Source organism: Pan troglodytes, chromosome X, assembly GCF_028858775.2.
Source record: "Pan troglodytes isolate AG18354 chromosome X, NHGRI_mPanTro3-v2.0_pri, whole genome shotgun sequence".
Lineage (NCBI taxonomy): Eukaryota > Metazoa > Chordata > Mammalia > Primates > Hominidae > Pan > Pan troglodytes.
In genome coordinates this window covers 36,793,149-36,811,856 of record NC_072421.2, presented here as the reverse complement: position 1 = coordinate 36,811,856, position 18,708 = coordinate 36,793,149, and the positions used below count along the sequence as shown (strand labels likewise).

The 18,708-nt window shown below is 37.1% G+C and overlaps 1 protein-coding gene across 1 annotated transcript in view; it reads right to left on the bottom strand.

Moving 5' to 3' along the window:
* Window positions 1–18,708, bottom strand: part of CFAP47 (cilia and flagella associated protein 47) — a 463,486-nt gene that overhangs the window by 197,303 nt on the left and 247,475 nt on the right. The window contains exon 40 of the mRNA XM_054677051.2: window positions 7,111–7,188. Coding sequence (XP_054533026.1) covers window positions 7,111–7,188 — 78 coding nt within the window. The remainder of the gene's footprint in view (window positions 1–7,110; window positions 7,189–18,708) is intronic.

Here is an 18,708-nt window from a genome sequence, read left to right as displayed (position 1 = left end):
AAGTCGAGTTTTGATGTATCATGCCCTTTGAATGCCACATGCATCATGAAAACTAGAGAGCATTAAGTTTCAGATTCATTCTATCTTGATATACATAGGTGTTTTTCAATAAAAGGCCCAGTGGATATCTAGAGGCAAGTAAAAATGAAATATTTGCTGTTTTTTGCACCACCTTGACCCCTGAGCAGTTGAGAAGTGTCTAAAGCAAGGAGTCCTAAGATAGAAGGGCAGAGCTGATCTACAAATTTCAACGGGGAAAAAATTTCAGCTTGACTTCCACTAACTTAACAACAATTTAAATCAAACCACAGTAGTATTAAGCATATCTATGATTTGGTCACCAAATAATCACAGATATGTTTATACCACATCTCAGTTCATATCTTAAGATATTATTTATGTTCATCACTGCTTTTAAAGTATAGTAGGCATTAACTTCACCATTATGTCTATTAATAAAGAAGTATATATTTTATATACTACACTCTTAAAATATTTTGATAATCTATTGTAATATTCATTTCCTTTGTGCCATGGACTGCATGGTGCCCTTCACCCCCAAATTTATATGTTAAAATCCTAACCACCAATGTGACTGTATTTGGAAATGAGAAATATAAGGGGGTAATTAAGCTTTACTGAGATCACAACGGCCTTGATCCAATAGAATTAGTGTTCTTATAAGTAGTGATACATGAGAGCTCTCTCTCTTTGCCCATTCTCACATGTAGAAGAGGTCATATGAGCACATAATAAGATGGCAGCCATCTACAAGCCACCAGAAGAGGACACAGAATAAAATCTATCTTGCAGCACCCAGATAATGGACTTCCCAGCCTCCAAAACCATGAGAAATAAATTTGTGTTATTCAAACCATCCAGTCCATAGTATTTTGTTATGGCAGCCCATGCAGACTAAGATAGTCTTAATCCTTATATCTTATCTTATGTGTTTAGAAAACACTATTCTTCAAAGTGCAATTGCCTTCATGAGAACCAAAGAGCCTGATAACATTTTCAAAAGTTAAGAAATCCTAATCTGGAAGAATAGGATCATGGAAGATAACTACCATACTTGGCCTTCAATTCACTCTGCTTTCTTTAGAGACTAGCTACTACAGACTGAATGTGCTTCCCCTGCCCTGACCCCCTCAATTCATTTGTTGAAATCTAATCCCCAGTTTCATGGTATTAAGAGGTGGGGTCTTTGAGAGGTGAAGACCTCTCAAAGGTCAGAAAAGTAGAGTCTTCATGGATGAGATAACTGCCCTTATAAAAAAGACTCCAGAAAGCTCCCTCACACCTTCTGCCATGGGAGGATGCAGCAAGAAGACTGTCTTCTATGAACCAGGAATTTGGCCCTTACCAGACACCGAATCTGCCAGTGCCTTTATCTTGGACTCACCAGCCTCCCAGCCTCCAGAACTGTGCAAAATAAATATTTGTTGTTTAAGCCCCTCAATCGATAGTATTTTTTATAGCACCCTAACAGACTAAGACCCTTGCCTAATTCTAATTGTTCCTAATTATTCAGTATAGTAAAAAGAAATATTTTAAAATCATGAGTCTCCAGAATCCAGCTTTCTTTTTTTTTTTTTTTCTGAGACGAAGTTTTGCTCTTGTTGCCCAGGCTGGAGTGCAATGGCACAATCGTGGCTCACTGCAACCTCCGCCTCCCAGGTCCAAGCGATTCTCCTGCCTCAGCCTCCTGAATAGCTGGGATTACAGGCATGAGCCACCACACCCAGCTAATTTTGTATTTTTAATAGAGAGAGGGCGTCACCATATTGGTCAGGCTGGTCTCGAACTCCCGACCTCAGGTGATCCTCCCGCCCCAGCCTCCCAAAGTGCTGGGATTACAGGCGTGAGCCACTGCAACCAGTCTTTTCTTTTTTTTTTTTTTTTTTAACAAAAATCAAGACCCAGAAAATTATCTCTATCAGGGCCTTCTTTCATTTTTGGTTGCAATTCTGAACCAAGGTCTTCTGAGACATAGAGATTAATGATGAAGCCCCTAAGCTCATGGAGCATACAGTCTACAGTAAAACATAGGTTTGTGAGAAATACTTTCAAAGCAGAATGATAAACACTTTGTTACCTTCTCAACATTAATTCCTATGCTCCTATATTGGCCCTGCAGTTTGTATGTCTTTTATTTCCCCTTGCATGCCCCTACCCATTGCTTCTGGAATTCCCTCCACCCATGTTCCTATGCTCATAAGAAAGTTCTCCTCCTTCTCTAGATTCTGGCCATCAAGATCTTACTCATATTTCAGGCCACAATTTGTTTATAATAAGAGAAAATACCAAAATACTTTTTTTAAAATGTCTTCTCTTCCATGAAATTCTCCATAACATCTAGATAGTAATATTCTTAAGCAATCAGATCATAGAGTATTTTTGTCATCTAATACTTTCATCTAATACTAACAAATACTTTCTTCACTGTAAAACTTCCTCCACTGGTAGGGATTTTTGTTTTCTGCTTGATGATTGGTTCCTCGAGGGCCAGATATGTGACTTATTTATCTTTATGTTTTTCCAGTGCCTGAGTTGCCACTTAATAAGAATATGTTGAATGATTAAATAACTCAATATTGCTGGAAAAAAAAAACACAGCAGGTCTTATAACCATTAGAAATAATTGCCAAAGTACTCATTTCTGAGCCCAGCTGTTCCATTCATTAATTTCAAGGTTTGGCTAAAATCAGTTGCCTACACTGATACGTTCCTGATAATTCCTTTGGGTTTCATTAGAATAAGAACTTACTAAATGCTCTCATTATGCTCATGGATCATGTCCCCACAATGTAAAATGTGTGATGAATATAAAGTTTTATCATTCATGTGGTTCCAAATGGGTTATTTTATAATATATGTATCTGATTGCTTACAAAGAGCAGCTCATGGAGGCTTTTTAAGTAGACGAGTCTATCATTATTTTAAAGCCAGTTTAACAATGTTTACTATTTCATACTTTACTACTCACTTAAGAAGAGAAAATGTATTATTTGGAGAGATATTAGCTTATGTGAATCTGAGGAAGAGTATCAGTTAATAGTATAGGCTAGGTCATGCTGCAATAACATACAACCTCATGTATCAATGGATTAGCACAATAGTTTATTTTTGCTAATGCTACATGTCTATCATGGTGGAGGGTACACTCAGGGATCCTTGGTGAAGGAGGCTCCTTTCTTCTTTATTTTTATTTTTTGAAATAGGGTCTCACTCTGTCACCTAGGCTGGAGTGCAGTGGCGCAATCTCATCTCACTGCAACCTCTGCCACCCAGGCATAAATGATTCTCATGCCTCAGCCTACCAAGTAGCTGAGATGACTACCAGTAGTGGCACCCGCCACTATGTCCAGCTAATTTTTGTATTTTTAGTAGAGACAGGGTTTCACCATGTTGCCCAGGCTGGTCTTGAACTCCTGAGCTCAAGTGATCTGTCCACCTCAGCCTCCCAAAGTGCTGGGATTACAGGCGTGAGCCAGCATGCCTGATCAGGAGGCTCCTTTCTATATTTGTTTCAACGATAGTTGTGGCAGGAGAAGGGAACATGAAAAATTTCTCACTGGTTCTTAAAGCTACCATTTGGAAATAACATACAGCACTTCTCCTCACATACCATTGGCCAAATAGGCTATATGTTGACACATAAATTCCACATTGGTGGAGAAGTGCAATATTACCATGAGCCTAAGTAGAGGAAAACAGGAACATTTGAGAAAACCTCTTTAAAAAATCCAGTTTATTTATGGAGTTTTTTAAAAAACATTTTCTTGTTTTACTTGCTACCATGCTGGTTAAACATAGAGATTATACTAGGATTTTATTGAGACAATATAATGATTATTATATGGTGGACTGCATAAGAAAATTAATCATAGAGGCTTTCATTCTGGTCGTGATTTAAAATACATGTTATTAAATTTCAGTTTGTATATGGAAATCTCTTCAAGATAAACAATAAAAAGCTTTTAAAAGTAATGTGTAACATTACTAAGTATTATTTTATTAAGACATATTTAAAGATAGAAATGCCTCATTATGCCAAAGAAGCCAGATTGATGAAATATTAGATCGTTTTGTGCTACTTGAGGATAAAAGTCTTTGTGTCCCTTCATGGTGGAGACTTGGTTAATTACCCCAATAATCATTTTCCTTTTCTCCTCACTGACAAAACCCTAATTTTATTTAGATGTGTATGGAGAAAGGAGGTTTCCCAGTCTTTCCTCCAGCTAGGTTTGGTCATTTAATTAAAATCTGGCCAATGGGCTACAAACAGAAGTGCTGTGTGGTATTTCTGGCAAACTTCCCTAATAGAAAAAGGGCACACTCTTATCCTTGTGCATCTTCCTTTCCATTGCCTAAGAAGTGGATTTGATTGTCGGAGCTCTGGATAGTTTAATCAATCCCTCAGAAACTGAATACAGATTTTCGTGCTACATGATCTAGAGTCTGGAGGTGTTATACAGGAAGCAGGCAGAATTCCAGATGAAGGAGCCATAGTAACTTCTTCTCTTTAGAACTGTCAGAAAAACAACCTTTTGCATGAACTTAAGACTACTTTATCTCAATTCAACATACGGACTTGGGCCTCAGCCATCATCTCATGCTAGTCCCTAAATGATAAACCAAGAGCTTGCATTAATTGACAAGCCCTCTTCCTTGAGAAACTTTGTGGCTTTTGCCTTTATAAGAATTGCCTTTGCCTTTGATTTAGGAGACAGTCTTCACAGGGGTACACATGAGTAAATCCGCAGTATTTTAAATGTATGGCTCTGAGTTATTCTTGCAGAGTTAATCTGCGTGAGCCTGACTGCTCTATTTGGGATCAATGTTCTCTCTGACCCAACACTCAATGTCTCAGCATCTTTAAGTTTTTCTTGGCTGTTATTTTGTTTTGTTTTTCATCACAGAAAGGCTTGAGAGAAGAACTAAGGAAGTATAGCATTACAAATAAAATGTATGACACTAATTAGAAAGAATGATCAATAATGCTTGGGACCATGACAGGCACACTTCTTAAGCTATATTTCATGCTGAATTGGTAACTATTTGGGATGAGTACTTCCAAGGTTTCCTTTCCTGGAAAAATTAAATTGTAAATGCTTTTATAATTGTTTGCTCTATTTTCTTTTTGATTTGGGGAGCAATACCACAAAAAAGATAACCTTACTTGTAGCTTTAGATTCCATGGCTTCAATAATCCCAGAACTCTGGATCTAATCAAACCCATTCCAGAGTATTATATAAAGAAAAACATGATAAATTTGAGATGCAGAAATCATATTTTGTATTCTAAATCCTGAAAGTATACTCAATTTTTCTGTTCATTACACTGATTCAATTTTGAGTTATTTACACTCACAGATATCTACAGTGTTACTTCAAGATCTGATTCTAATTTACCATATACTATAAATTTTACACAATTAAAGTGAAGAAGTTATTTGAAGTCCATTCAGGCAAAATCTACAATCACAAAGCAGCCACTTAATCAAGAAGAATCAAGGGGGTGAAAAGATAAAAATCTAGGAGAACTGTTTACAGAAGTGTTTTTAGCAATACTTCAGTAAAACTTGAATTTCACATCTACAAAGAAATTAACATAAAATACCTACAATCCTCTTATTCTTTTGGTATCTTTAATGCTACCTTATAGCTCAATACATCAATTCATATTTTATTGTTCACTAAAGCAAAATGTGAAAGCAAGACTTCAAAAGCCCTAGGTAAGCATGACATTGGCATTCAATAAAATAAATTCAGTGAGACAAAAATGGTTTCTTCTTTAATAACTTTTCTCACAGAATAACCATTGAAGGAATCAAACATCTCATAATAGATGCAACTCATATAATCTCCCAAAAGTGTTAAGTTAAATACAAGTCACTTTTGAAAAAAAAAAAAAAACTATACTCATTTTAATCTTAGCAAGATCTATACAAGCACTTTAACGTTTTCTAATGACACTGGGAATTCCTGTCATCTAAGTTGACAAATTCTTGCCCCTTGATACATTTTTGGATCTAAAAGGATGATACTGATGCTGTCAAGCACTATACAAAGACAAACAAGGGTGTGAAATAAACTAAAAACATAGTAGTAATGGTCAACATAGGCATGCATTTCATTAATAGACATCTACATTATTTTCTCTCTACTGAACTTTCTTTAACCTTGATAACATTGTTTTTAATTGTACTTAACTTTATATAGTGATTCTATAGTGTAAAACAGAGGAGCAACATAAAACAATCAATTTTTAAAAAATCCTGTTTCATTATTCAGCAAATTTCTTTATAAACTAAATAAATATAGCCCTCATAAAGTAGGTAGAATAAATTTAAATACTGTCAATCCTCATTATCCACGAATTCCATATTTGCAAATCCACCTACTTCCTAAAATGTATTTGCAACCCCAAAATCAATACTCGTGGTGCGTTCATGGTGTTAAAGGACATGCACAGAGTGGTGAAAAGTTCTCATCACCGGTTGCACCAATTCGCAGCTGAGGTCAAACAAGGTGACAAGGGGCCTTCTTATTTCAACCCTTATAAAAGTATAGAGATGACAAGAGGTAGAGACAATAGTGGGCAGTGCAGAGTAATGCAAGACACTCAGGCCTAGTGGACAGGGTTTGAATACCTTCTCTGATGCCTTTTATTGGGGCAGTGTCAGGAAAGTCATCTGATACTTCTGAACTTTGTTTTCATTTTGTAAAAAAAAAAAAGAAAATAGAGTCTTCCATGACGGGTTATTTTTAGAGTTTACTATTGTAATCTGTATGATTATATGTGTTTCTTCTTGGAATAATAGTTCAGTATTCACAAACATAATATGTGCAGCAATTTTATAGAACATAACTACCACAAATAATGAAAATCTACTATATTTAATCAAGTTCAGATTTATTCAGTTTTTATGCACATGAATCTAGTAACATATAAATATATATTTGGATACGAGTGTGAATTAGGTAAATTAAACATTTTGAATAAATGAAAACTATTGTGTAATTATATAACTAGTTTCCTTGAGTACTTATTTCTCAAAACTTTTTCTCAGATACTTATGAGTACAAAATATAGACACTTACTCATGTTTCGGGTATTGCCTGGATTCAGTTAACTTTGTTGGCGAAGAGACAAATGTTGAGGATTCCACCAAAATGACACTGGAATAAATGAAGAAATAATTATTTTTAATTGATTGCAACAAAATTCCGATAACCACAAAACATTCTTCTTTTATTTTTTCCTATCATTCACAAAATATCCTTAGAATCAGAATAAACTACAGTTTAAAAAAATCCATGTGCTTTCATTCTGCAACTCAAAAGATATATGTTACAAAGAAGGGAAAGATCGGGAATGGAAATATGTGAAACATAGTATCTTTTTATATGGAATGGCAGCACTGAATTCTCATAGCAAGGACATTTAGAAGATAAGTGACTGGTCAAATTATATTCCAGAAACAAACAGGAAATATCACACTGGTCTTACACATCACCAGAGCTGTACACGTTTCATAATTTCTAAACCTATTTCCATAAAAGAAAAATGTTTCTTTCAGGAGTGGACATGAGATGTGGGTAGCTAGTCAATCAGTATGTTAATAATTATGCCATCTTCTGAAATCACACAGCAATGGAAAGTCTTCCTATATGACAATGCTCATATATTCAAGAAATAGTTATAGAGACGCATTTGTTTCTTACTTGCAGGACATGAGGTTCTGGAAACACAAACATTTTTGCCTCAGGCTGCTCACATCATAGGGTAGGAATAGCATACAAATGATGCCCTAGCAGTACATTAAAGATGTCATGAAAATTCATGTCACGAATGGCTAATTCTACCTTCAGAAGTGAACAGATTGTGTCAAATATTGTTAAGAATAAAATATCCAAACTTGATTTATCAAAAGAAACCCCTTTTATTATGTAACAGTTATTGAGATCCCAAAATGCTAGCTTTTTGACAAAAACTAGGCTAGTAATAAATTAATCAAAAGTTTTAGTCTTGATACACACACACACACACACAAACACACACACAACTCTGCACATATATATAAACTAAAACACATTTTCCTACATCCTAAAATTTATTATTTTTCTTATTCTATTTTTTTCTTTAGTCAAATTTTTATTTTTTATTTTATTATTTTTAAAACTTTCAACTTTTATTTTAGATGCAGAGAGTTCATGTGCAGGGTTGGTACACAGGTATATTGCATGATGCTGAGGTTAGGGGTATAATTGATCTCATTACCCAGATAGTGAGCATAGTACCCAACAGGTAGTATTGCAGTCCTTGCCCCTCCATCCCTCTGCCCTCTAGTAGTTGCCAGTGTGTATTGTTCCCATCTTTATGTCCATGTGTACCCAATGTTTGGCTTCCACTTATAAATAAGGACATGTGGTAATTGGTTTTTAGTTTCTGCATCAATTCTCTTAGGATGATGGCCTCCAGCTGCTTTCATGTTTTTGCAAAGAACATGATCTCTTTCATTTTTATGGCTGCAGAGTATTCCATGGTGCATATGTACCACGTTTTCTTTATCCAATCCACCATTGATGGGCACCTAAGTTGATTCCATGTCTTTCTTACTGTGAATAGTGCTGCAATGAACATACGAGTGCATGTGTATTTCTGGTAGAATGATTTGCTTATCTTTGGGTATATACCCACTATTACGATTGCTGGATGAAATGGTAACTCTATTTTAAGTTCTTTGAGAAATCTCCAAACTGCTTTCCACAGTGGCTGAACTAATGCCAACATCAGATTCTGTAATATTGTTTTAAATTGATATTTCTGATGCTTTCATATAAGAATTGTAAAGAATTATGTGAATATTAAATACTAAAAATTTTTCAACAGACAAAATTAAATATAGTAAAATGTAAACTGTGAACTTTGTGAAACATCTGACAGACTACCAGATTCACCTATATTATTATTAAGTCACAATTAGGCAAATACATAAAGAAGAATTCCTCTCCAGAGAGTAATTTACATTTAAAGTCAGCTACTAAATTCTAAATTCTCATCTAAATTTCATAAAATTATGAGGCAGAAGAATATTCCAACATTTATTTATATTTCTATAAATCCAAGGTAACTAATTGGAGAAATTTATTTTGGTGATAATCTGTTCTGGCTAAAAAGTAGTCACAAGGATCATAAAATTTGACACACAAATAAAATGACTAGCCCAACGCAATAAATATCATATTTTTATACACTGTACATATACCATTTTGAGACAAAATAGCAATCTACATGTGTCTGAATCATCCCTGCTTAAATACAAAGAACACGTTTTCCTAAAATATATAGAAATATTAACTGTAAAAATGCAATATGAACTACCTGTTAAAAGAAAAAAATAATCCTACTTGATAACTGCAGTTTCTAAATCAGCAGCTCTCACACTTCAATCTGCATAATAATTACTTAAAGTTTGTTCAAAATGCAGATTTCCAAAGCTCTACCTATATGAATTCTAAGCAGGTCTGGAATGAGTTCCAGAAATCTTTATTTAAAACAAGTTCTTAAGATGCTTTTAATATAGTTTGCCCATTTATTTAATTTTTTTATTTTGACTTTTTTAGACGGAGTCTCACTCTGTCACCCAGGCTGGAATGCAATGGCACAATCTCGGCTCACTGCAACCTCAGCCTCCAGGTTCAAGTAATTCTTCCACCTCAGCCTCCCAAGTAGCTGGGATTACAGGTGCATGCCACCATGCCCAGCTAATTTTTTTGAATTTTTGTAGAGACTGAGTTTCACCATGTTGGCCAGGCTGGTCTTGAACTCCTGACCTCATGATCCCTCCGCCTTGGCCTCCCAAAGTGCTGGGATTACAGGCATGAGCCACCAAGCCTGGCCTCACCCATTTATTAAACTTTGAAACCTGCTGACCTAGAACAACATGATTCTAATATTAATGTAAAAACAAATCTTCTGGAGATGTTATTAAATGCAGATTCTGACTCAATTGGATTGAAGTGGGCCTCAAATTTTGTCTATCTAGCAAGCTCCCAGGTGATGCTGGTGCTACTGATCCAAGGATAACACTTTGAGAAGCAAGAGCCTAAGCTAAAACATAAAATAATTTTCAAATTACAAAACTAGACAACCAGTGAAAGAAAAGCAAAGAATTACAGACTTAGAACCACCATACAGTTGGAGGAGCCAAGATGGCCGAATAGGAACAGCTCCAGTCTACAGCTCCCAGTGTGAGTGACGCAAAAGACGGGTGATTTCTGCATTTCCATCTGAGGTACGGGGTTCATCTCACTAGGGAGTGCCAGACAGTGGGCGCAGGTCAGTGGGTGTGTGCACCATGCGAGAGCCGAAGCAGGGCGAGGCATTGCCTCACTCGGGAAGCACAAGGGGTAAGGGAGTTCCCTTTCCTAGTCAAAGAAAGGGGTGACAGACGGCACCTGGAAAATCGCGTCACTCCCATCTGAATACTGCGCTTTTCCGACGGGCTTAAAAAAGGGTGTGCCAGGAGATTATATCCCACACCTGGCTGGGAGGGTCCTACGCCCACGGAGTCTCGATGATTGCTAGCACAGCAGTCTGAGATCAAACTGCAAGGTGGCAGCGAGGCTGGTGGAGGGGCACCCACCATTGCCCAGGATTCCTTAGGTAAACAAAGCAGCCTGGAAGCTCGAACTGAGTGGAGCCCACCACAGCTCAAGGAGGCCTGCCTGCCTCTATAGGCTCCACCTCTGGGGGCAGGGCACAGACAAACAAAAACACAGCAGTAACCTCTGCAGACTTAAATGTCCCTGTCTGACAGCTTTGAAGAGAGCAGTGGTTCTCCCAGCACGCAGCTGGAGATCTGAGAACGGGCACACTGCCTCCATAAGTGGGTCCCTGACCGCTGACCCCTGAGCAGCCTAACTGGGAGGCACCACCCCAGCAGGGGCAGACTGACACCTCACATGGCCGGTTACTCCAACAGACCTGCAGCTGAGGGTCCTGCCTGTTAGAAGGAAAACTAACAAACAGAAAGGACATCCACACCAAAAACCCATCTGTACATCACCATCATCAAAGATCAAAAGTAGATAAAACCACAAAGATGGGGAAAAAACAGAGCAGAAAAACTGGAAACTCTAAAAAGCAGAGTGCCTCTCCTCCTCCAAAGGAACGCAATTCCTCACCAGCAACGGAAGAAAGCTGGACGGAGAATGACCTTGACAAGCTGAGAGAAGAAGGCTTCAGACAATCAAATTGCTCCGAGCTACGGGAGGACATTGAAACCAAAGGCAAAGAAGTTGAAAGCTTTGAAAAAAATTTAGAAGAATGTATAACTAGAATAACCAATACAGAGAAGTGCTTAAAGGAGCTGATAGAGCTGAAAACCAAGGCTCGAGAACTACGTGAAGAATGCAGAAGCCTCAGGAGCTGATGCGATCAACTGGAAGAAAGGGTATCAGCGATGGAAGATGAAATGAATGAAATGAAGTGAGAAGGGAATTTTAGAGAAAAAAGAATAAAAAGAAATGAGCAAAGCCTCCAAGAAATATGGGACTATGTGAAAAGACCAAATCTATGTCTGAGTGGTGTACCTGAAAGTGACGGGGAGAATGGAACCAAGTTGGAAAACACTCTGCAGGATATTATCCAGGAGAACTTCCCCAATCTAGCAAGGCAGGCCAAAATTCAGATTCAGGAAATACAGAGAACGCCACAAAGATACTCCTCGAGAAGAGCAACTCCAAGACACATAATTGTCAGATTCACCAAAGTTGAAATGAAGGAAAAAATGTTAAGGGCAGCCACAGAGAAAGGTCAGGTTACCCTCAAAGGGAAGCCCATCAGACTAACAGCTGATCTCTCGGCAGAAACTCTACAAGCCAGAAGAGAGAGGGGACCAATATTCAACATTCTTAAAGAAAAGAATTTTCAACCCAGAATTTCATATCCAGCCAAACTAAGCTTCATAAGTGAAGGAGAAATAAAATCCTTTACAGACAAGCAAATGCTGAGAGATTTTGTCACCACCAGGCCTGCCCTAAAAGAGCTCCTGAAGGAAGCGCTAAACATGGAAAGGAACAACCGGTACCAGCTGCTGCAAAATCGTGCCAAAATGTAAAGACCATCGAGACTAGGAAGAAACTGCATCAACTAACGAGCAAAATAACCAGCTAACATCATAATGACAGGATCAAATTCACACATAACAATATTAACCTTAAATGTAAATGGACTACATGCTCCAATTAAAAGACACAGACTAGCAAATTGGATAAAGAGTCAAGACCCATCAGTGTGCTGTATTCAGGAAACCCATCTCATGGGCAGAGACACACATAGGCTCAAAATAAAAGGATGGAGGAAGATCTACCAAGCAAATGGAAAACAAAAGGCAGGGGTTGCAATCCTAGTCTCTGATAAAACAGACTTTAAACCAACAAAGATCAAAAGAGACAAAGAAGGCCATTACATAATGGTAAAGGGATCAATTCAACAAGAAGAGCTAACTATCCTAAATATATATGCACCCAATACAGGAGCACCCAGATTCATAAAGCAAGTCCTGAGTGACCTACAAAGAGAATTAGACTCCCACACAATAATAATGGGAGACTTTAACACCCCACTGTCATTATCAGACAGATCAACGAGACAGAAAGTCAACAAGGATACCTAGGAATTGAACTCAGCTTTGCACCAAGCGGACCTAATAGACATCTACAGAACTCTCCACCCCAAATCAACAGAATATACATTTTTTTCAGCACCACACCTATTTCAAAATTGACCACATACTTGGAAGTAAAGCTCTCCTCAGCAAATGTAAAAGAACAGAAATTATAACAAACAATCTCTCAGACCACAGTGCAATCAAACTAGAACTCAGGATTAAGAAACTCACTCAAAACCACTCAACTACATGGAAACTGAACAACCTGCTCGTGAATGACTACTGGGTACATAACAAAATGAAGGCAGAAATAAAGATGTTCTTTGAAACCGACGAGAACAAAGACACAACATACCAGAATCTCTGGGACACATTCAAAGCAGTGTGTAGAGGGAAACTTATAGCACTAAATGCCCACAAGAGAAAGCAGGAAAGATCCAAAATTGACACACTAACAACACAATTAAAAGAAGTAGAAAAGCAAGAGCAAACACAACCAAAAGCTAGCAGAAGGCAAGAAATAACTAAAATCGGAGCAGAACTGAAGGAAATAGAGACATAAAAAACCCTTCAAAAAATTAACGAATCCAGGAGCTGGTTTTTTGAAAGGATCAACAAAATTGATAGACCGCTAGCAAGTCTAATAAAGAAAAAAAGAGAGAAGAATCAAATAGACACAATAAAAAATGATAAAGGGAATATCACCACTGATCCCAGAGAAATACAAACTACCATCAGAGAATACTACAAGCACCTCTACGCAAATAAACTAGAAAATCTAGAAGAAATGGATAAATTCCTCGACACATACACCCTCCCAAGACTAAACCAGGAAGAAGTTGAATCTCTGAATAGACCAATAACAGGAGCTGAAATTGTGGCAATAATCAATAGCTTACCAACCAAAAAGAGTCCAGGACCAGATGGATTCACAGCCGAATTCTACCAGAGGTACAAGGAGGAACTGGTACCATTCCTTCTGAAACTATTCCAATCAATAGAAAAAGAGGGAATCCTCCCTAACTCATTTTATTAGGCCAGCATCATCCTGATACCAAAGCCGGGCAGAGACACAACAAAAAAAGACAATTTTAGACCAATATCCTTGATGAACATTGATGCAAAAATCCTCAATGAAATACCAGCAAACCGAATCCAGCAGCACATCAAAAAGCTTATCCACCATGATCAAGTGGGCTTCATCCCTGGGATGCAAGGCTGGTTCAATATATGCAAATCAATAAATGTAATCCAGCATATAAACAGAACCAAAGACAAAAACCACATGATTATCTCAATAGATGCAGAAAAGGCCTTTGACAAAATTCAACAACCCTTCATGCTAAAAATTCTCAATAAATTAGGTATTGATGGGACGTATCTCAAAATAATAAGAGCTATCTATGACAATCCCACAGCCAATATCATACTGAATGGGCAAAAACTGGAAGCATTCCCTTTGAAAACTGGCACAAGACAGAGATGCCCTCTCTCACCACTCCTATTCAACATAGTGTTGGAAGTTCTGGCCAGGGCAATTAGGCAGGAGAAGGAAATAAAGGGTATTCAATTAGGAAAAGAGGAAGTCAAATTGTCCCTGTTTGCAGACGACATGATTGTATAGCTAGAAAACCCCATTGTCTCAGCCCAAAATCTCCTTAAGCTGATAAGCAACTGCAGCAAAGTCTCAGGATACAAAATCAATGTACAAAAATCACAAGCATTCTTATACCTCAACAACAGACAAACAGAGAGCCAAATCATGAGTGAACTCCCATTCACAATTGCTTCAAAGAGAATAAAATACCTAGGAATCCAACTTACAAGGGATGTGAAGGACCTCTTCAAGGAGAACTACAAACCACTGCTCAAGGAAATAAAAGAGGATATAAACAAATGGAAGAACATTCCATGCTCATGGGTAGGAAGAATCAACATCATGAAAATGGCCATACTGCCCAAGGTAATTTATAGATTCAATGCCATCCCCATCAAGCTACCAATGACTTTCTTCACAGAATTGGAAAAAACTACTTTAAAGTTAATATGGAACCAAAAAATAGCCCACATCGCCAAGTCAATCCTGAGCCAAAAGAACAAAGCTGGAGGCATCACACTACCTGACTTCAAACTATACTACAAGGCTACAGTAACTAAAACAGCATGGTACTGGTACCAAAACAGAGATATTCATCAATGGAACAGAACAGAGCCCTCAGAAATAATGCCACATATCTACAACTATCTGATCTTTGACAAACCTGAGAAAAACAAGCAATGGGGAAAGGATTCCCTATTTAATAAATGGTGCTGGGAAAACTGGCTAGCCATATGTAGAAAGCTGAAACTGGATCCCTTCCTTACACCTTACACAAAAATCAATTCAAGATGGATTAAAGACTTAAACGTTAGACCTAAAACTATAAAAACCCTAGAAGAAAACCTAGGCATTACCATTCAGGACATAGGCATGGGCAAGGACTTCACGTCTAAAACACCAAAAGCAATGGCAACAACAGCCAAAATTGACAAATGGGATCTAATTAAACTAAAGAGCTTCTGCACAGCAAAAGAAACTACCATCAGAGTGAACAGGCAACCTACAAAATGGGAGAAAATTTTTGCAACCTACTCATCTGACAAAGGGCTAATATCCAGAATCTACAATGAACTCAAACAAATTTACAAGAGAAAAACAAACAACCCCATCAAAAAGTGGGTGAAGGACATGAACAGACACTTCTCAAAAGTAGACATTTATGCAGCCAAAAAACACATGAAAAAATGCTCACCATCACTGGCCATCAAAGAAATGCAAATCAAAACCACAATGATACCATTTCACACCAGTTAGAATGGCAATCATTAAAAAGTCAGGAAACAACAGGTGCTGGAGAGGATGTGGAGAAATAGGAACACTTTTACACTGTTGGTGGGACTGTAAACTAGTTCAACCATTGTGGAAGTCAGTGTGGCGATTCCTCAGGGATCTAGAACTAGAAATACCATTTCACCCAGCCATCCCATCACTGGGTATATACCCAAAGGACTATAAATCATGCTGCTATAAAGACACATGTACACGTATGTTTATTGCGGCATTATTCACAATAGCAAAGACTTGGAACCAACCCAAATGTCCAACAATGATAGACTGGATTAAGAAAATGTGGCACATATACACCATGGAATACTATGCAGCCATAAAAAATGATGTGTTCATGTCCTTTGTAGGGACATGGATGAAATTGGAAATCATCATTCTCAGTAAACTATGGCAAGAAGAAAAAACCAAACACCACATATTCTCACTCATAGGTGGGAATTGAACAATGAGAACACATGGACACAGGAGGGGGAACATCACACTCTGGGGACTGTTGTGGGGTGGGGGGAGGGGGTAGGGATAGCATTGGGAGATATACCTAATGCTAGATGACGAGGTAGTGGGTGCAGCACACCAGCATGGCACACGTATACATATGTAACTAACCTGCACATTGTGCACATGTACCCTAAAACTAAAAGTATAATAATAAATAAATAAATAAATAAATAAATAAATAAATAAAAAGAACCACCATACATTTATCCCTGTATATAAGCAACAAAAACCACTGGTAAGTGTTGTGAAAATTAACTTTTTCAGAACAGTGGTAAATACAGAGAAGCATGCAACAATCTCAGGAGTAGTGTTTATCCAAGAAAAACTCCAAACTTTGGTAAGATCAGTGGAGTTTGTTGCATTGGAACTTGTGTGTTGTAACTCCCATCCTCCTTTTGACAGCTCTGCAGCAGCCTTGCATCCACGGAAGTTGTAAAACTCTGTAGCTTACAACCTGAAGAAGGGAAAGACTGAGATTGGACTTCTTCAAAAAAAATCTTATTCTTGAGCACTGTTTTTATCTAACCTGTCCTGCTGCTTCCTGGAAAACTTCAAGCCTTAATTTGTAATGCATTTGTCTTTATTTGACCTGACTTAAGGGAGAACACCTACCACACCAGGATGTTTGCTGAAATCAATCCACAGCAATTATGTGTGAGATTGCTGCAGCAGTTGGGTCAAACAAAAGCCTGATGAAACATGAGAGGAACATATGGGGGAAAAGATGCCCATGTGTTGGATTAAACTAACTTGCCTGATCCCCAAAATATGTCAAAGATCTTTAATGCTGCATATGAGATACAATGATGTGTCACCAAATAGACAACATCAATTAAATAGATAGAAATGATACAAAAGAACCAATTAGAAATTCTAGAATTGAAAAATAACATCCCTGAAACTAAAAATTACTAGAGGGGCTCAACAGCAGGTTTGGTATGGCAAAAGAAAAAAAGAAGCAGTGCATTTAAAAATACGTCAATTGATATTATTTATTTTGAGGAACAGGGAGAAAAATAATAAAGAAAAACTAACAGAGCTCCAGATGCCTGTGGGACACCAACATAAGTCTAATGAGAATTTCCAAAAGGCAAGAGAGAGAGAAAGAGGTAAAAAAAAAAATTTTAAAAATAAAGAATGAATACTTCTAAAATTTGATGAAAAACATTAATTTCCACATCCAAGAAGCACAAAGAACACTTTGTAGGATAAACTTAAGGCAATACACATATAGATAATAATAATCAAACAGTGGAAAGGCTAAGATATAGACAATCTTGTAAGTAGCAATACAAAATTGACTCAGTGTCTACAGTGGCTCCTTAATATGATTAACAGCTGACTTTCCATCTGAAATGCTGGAAGATAGAAGACAATAGGATTATGTATTCAGTACACTGCAAGAAATAGAGTTGATGAAGTACAATGTATACAGAAAAAACTCTCCTTCAAAAAAATTTTAAAAAAAAGAGAAGAAAACAAAAAAACTGTCCTTCAAAAATGAAGGAGAAAAGATATTCTAAAGTAAAGAAAAACTAAAACAATTCATTACTAGCAGAACTGTGGCACAAGAAATATTTCAGCTGAGATAAAAGGACACAAGAAATTAATCAAAACCACAGGAGGTAATAAAAGGCATGAAGAAAGGTGACTACACTGGTAAATATATATTTAAAAACAAGCTATAAATTTTCATTTTCTTTGCAACTCTTTATATTTGCCTTTCTCATTTAAAATAAGCAGGAGTGCTGGGTGCGGTGGCTCATGCCTGTAATCCCAGCTCTCATGGAGGCAGAGGCAGCAGGATAGCTTAAGCCCAGGAGTTCGAGACCTGCCTGGGCAATATGGCGAGACCCTGTTCTCCACAAAAAGGAAGAAAAAGAAAAAGACACACAAAAAAAATAAGCATAAAATAAGCAGGAGTAGGACAATAAGTATAAAACTGCTTTATGGGCTTATAATGCATTAAGATGAAATTGGTATAATAACACTAGGGAAAGGCTAGGAAAAAGAGATACATTGCAGATACAAAGTTTCTGAGTTATATTGAAATTCAGTTGGTATTAATCTGAGTTAGATTGTTTCACATTAGATGCTGATTGTAATCCTCAGGGTAACTATTAAGAAAACAATTAGAAAATCATGAAGTAAAAGGAACTAAAAGGAATTAAAATGGTATACAAAATAACTATTAAAAAACTCAGGCAGTAACAGAAATAGATGAACAAAGACATTAGTCATATATAAAGGAAATATAAAAGTGACATATAAAATCTACTAGATTACAGATTGACTTAAATTTAACAGACTAAACACTTCAATCAAACAGGAAAGATTGACAAGATGGGTAAAAGAAAAGAGACAAACTTTGGGTTCAAAAACACAAACCACTTGGGATTAAAAAGATTTAAAAAGGAATACCATGAAAATAGTAATAAAAAAGGAGCTGGAGTGGCTATCTTAATAACAGATAAAATACAATTTAAGACTAACATTAAGCCTGACACCATGAGAGATCCTTGGACTCTCACCCCAAGCAAATGAGTAAAAACAAAACAAACAAACAAGGAAACCCCAAAAAACACTTTGAAATTCTCTGGAGATGGTTCTAAGGGCATACAGCAAATTAAGAAAAAT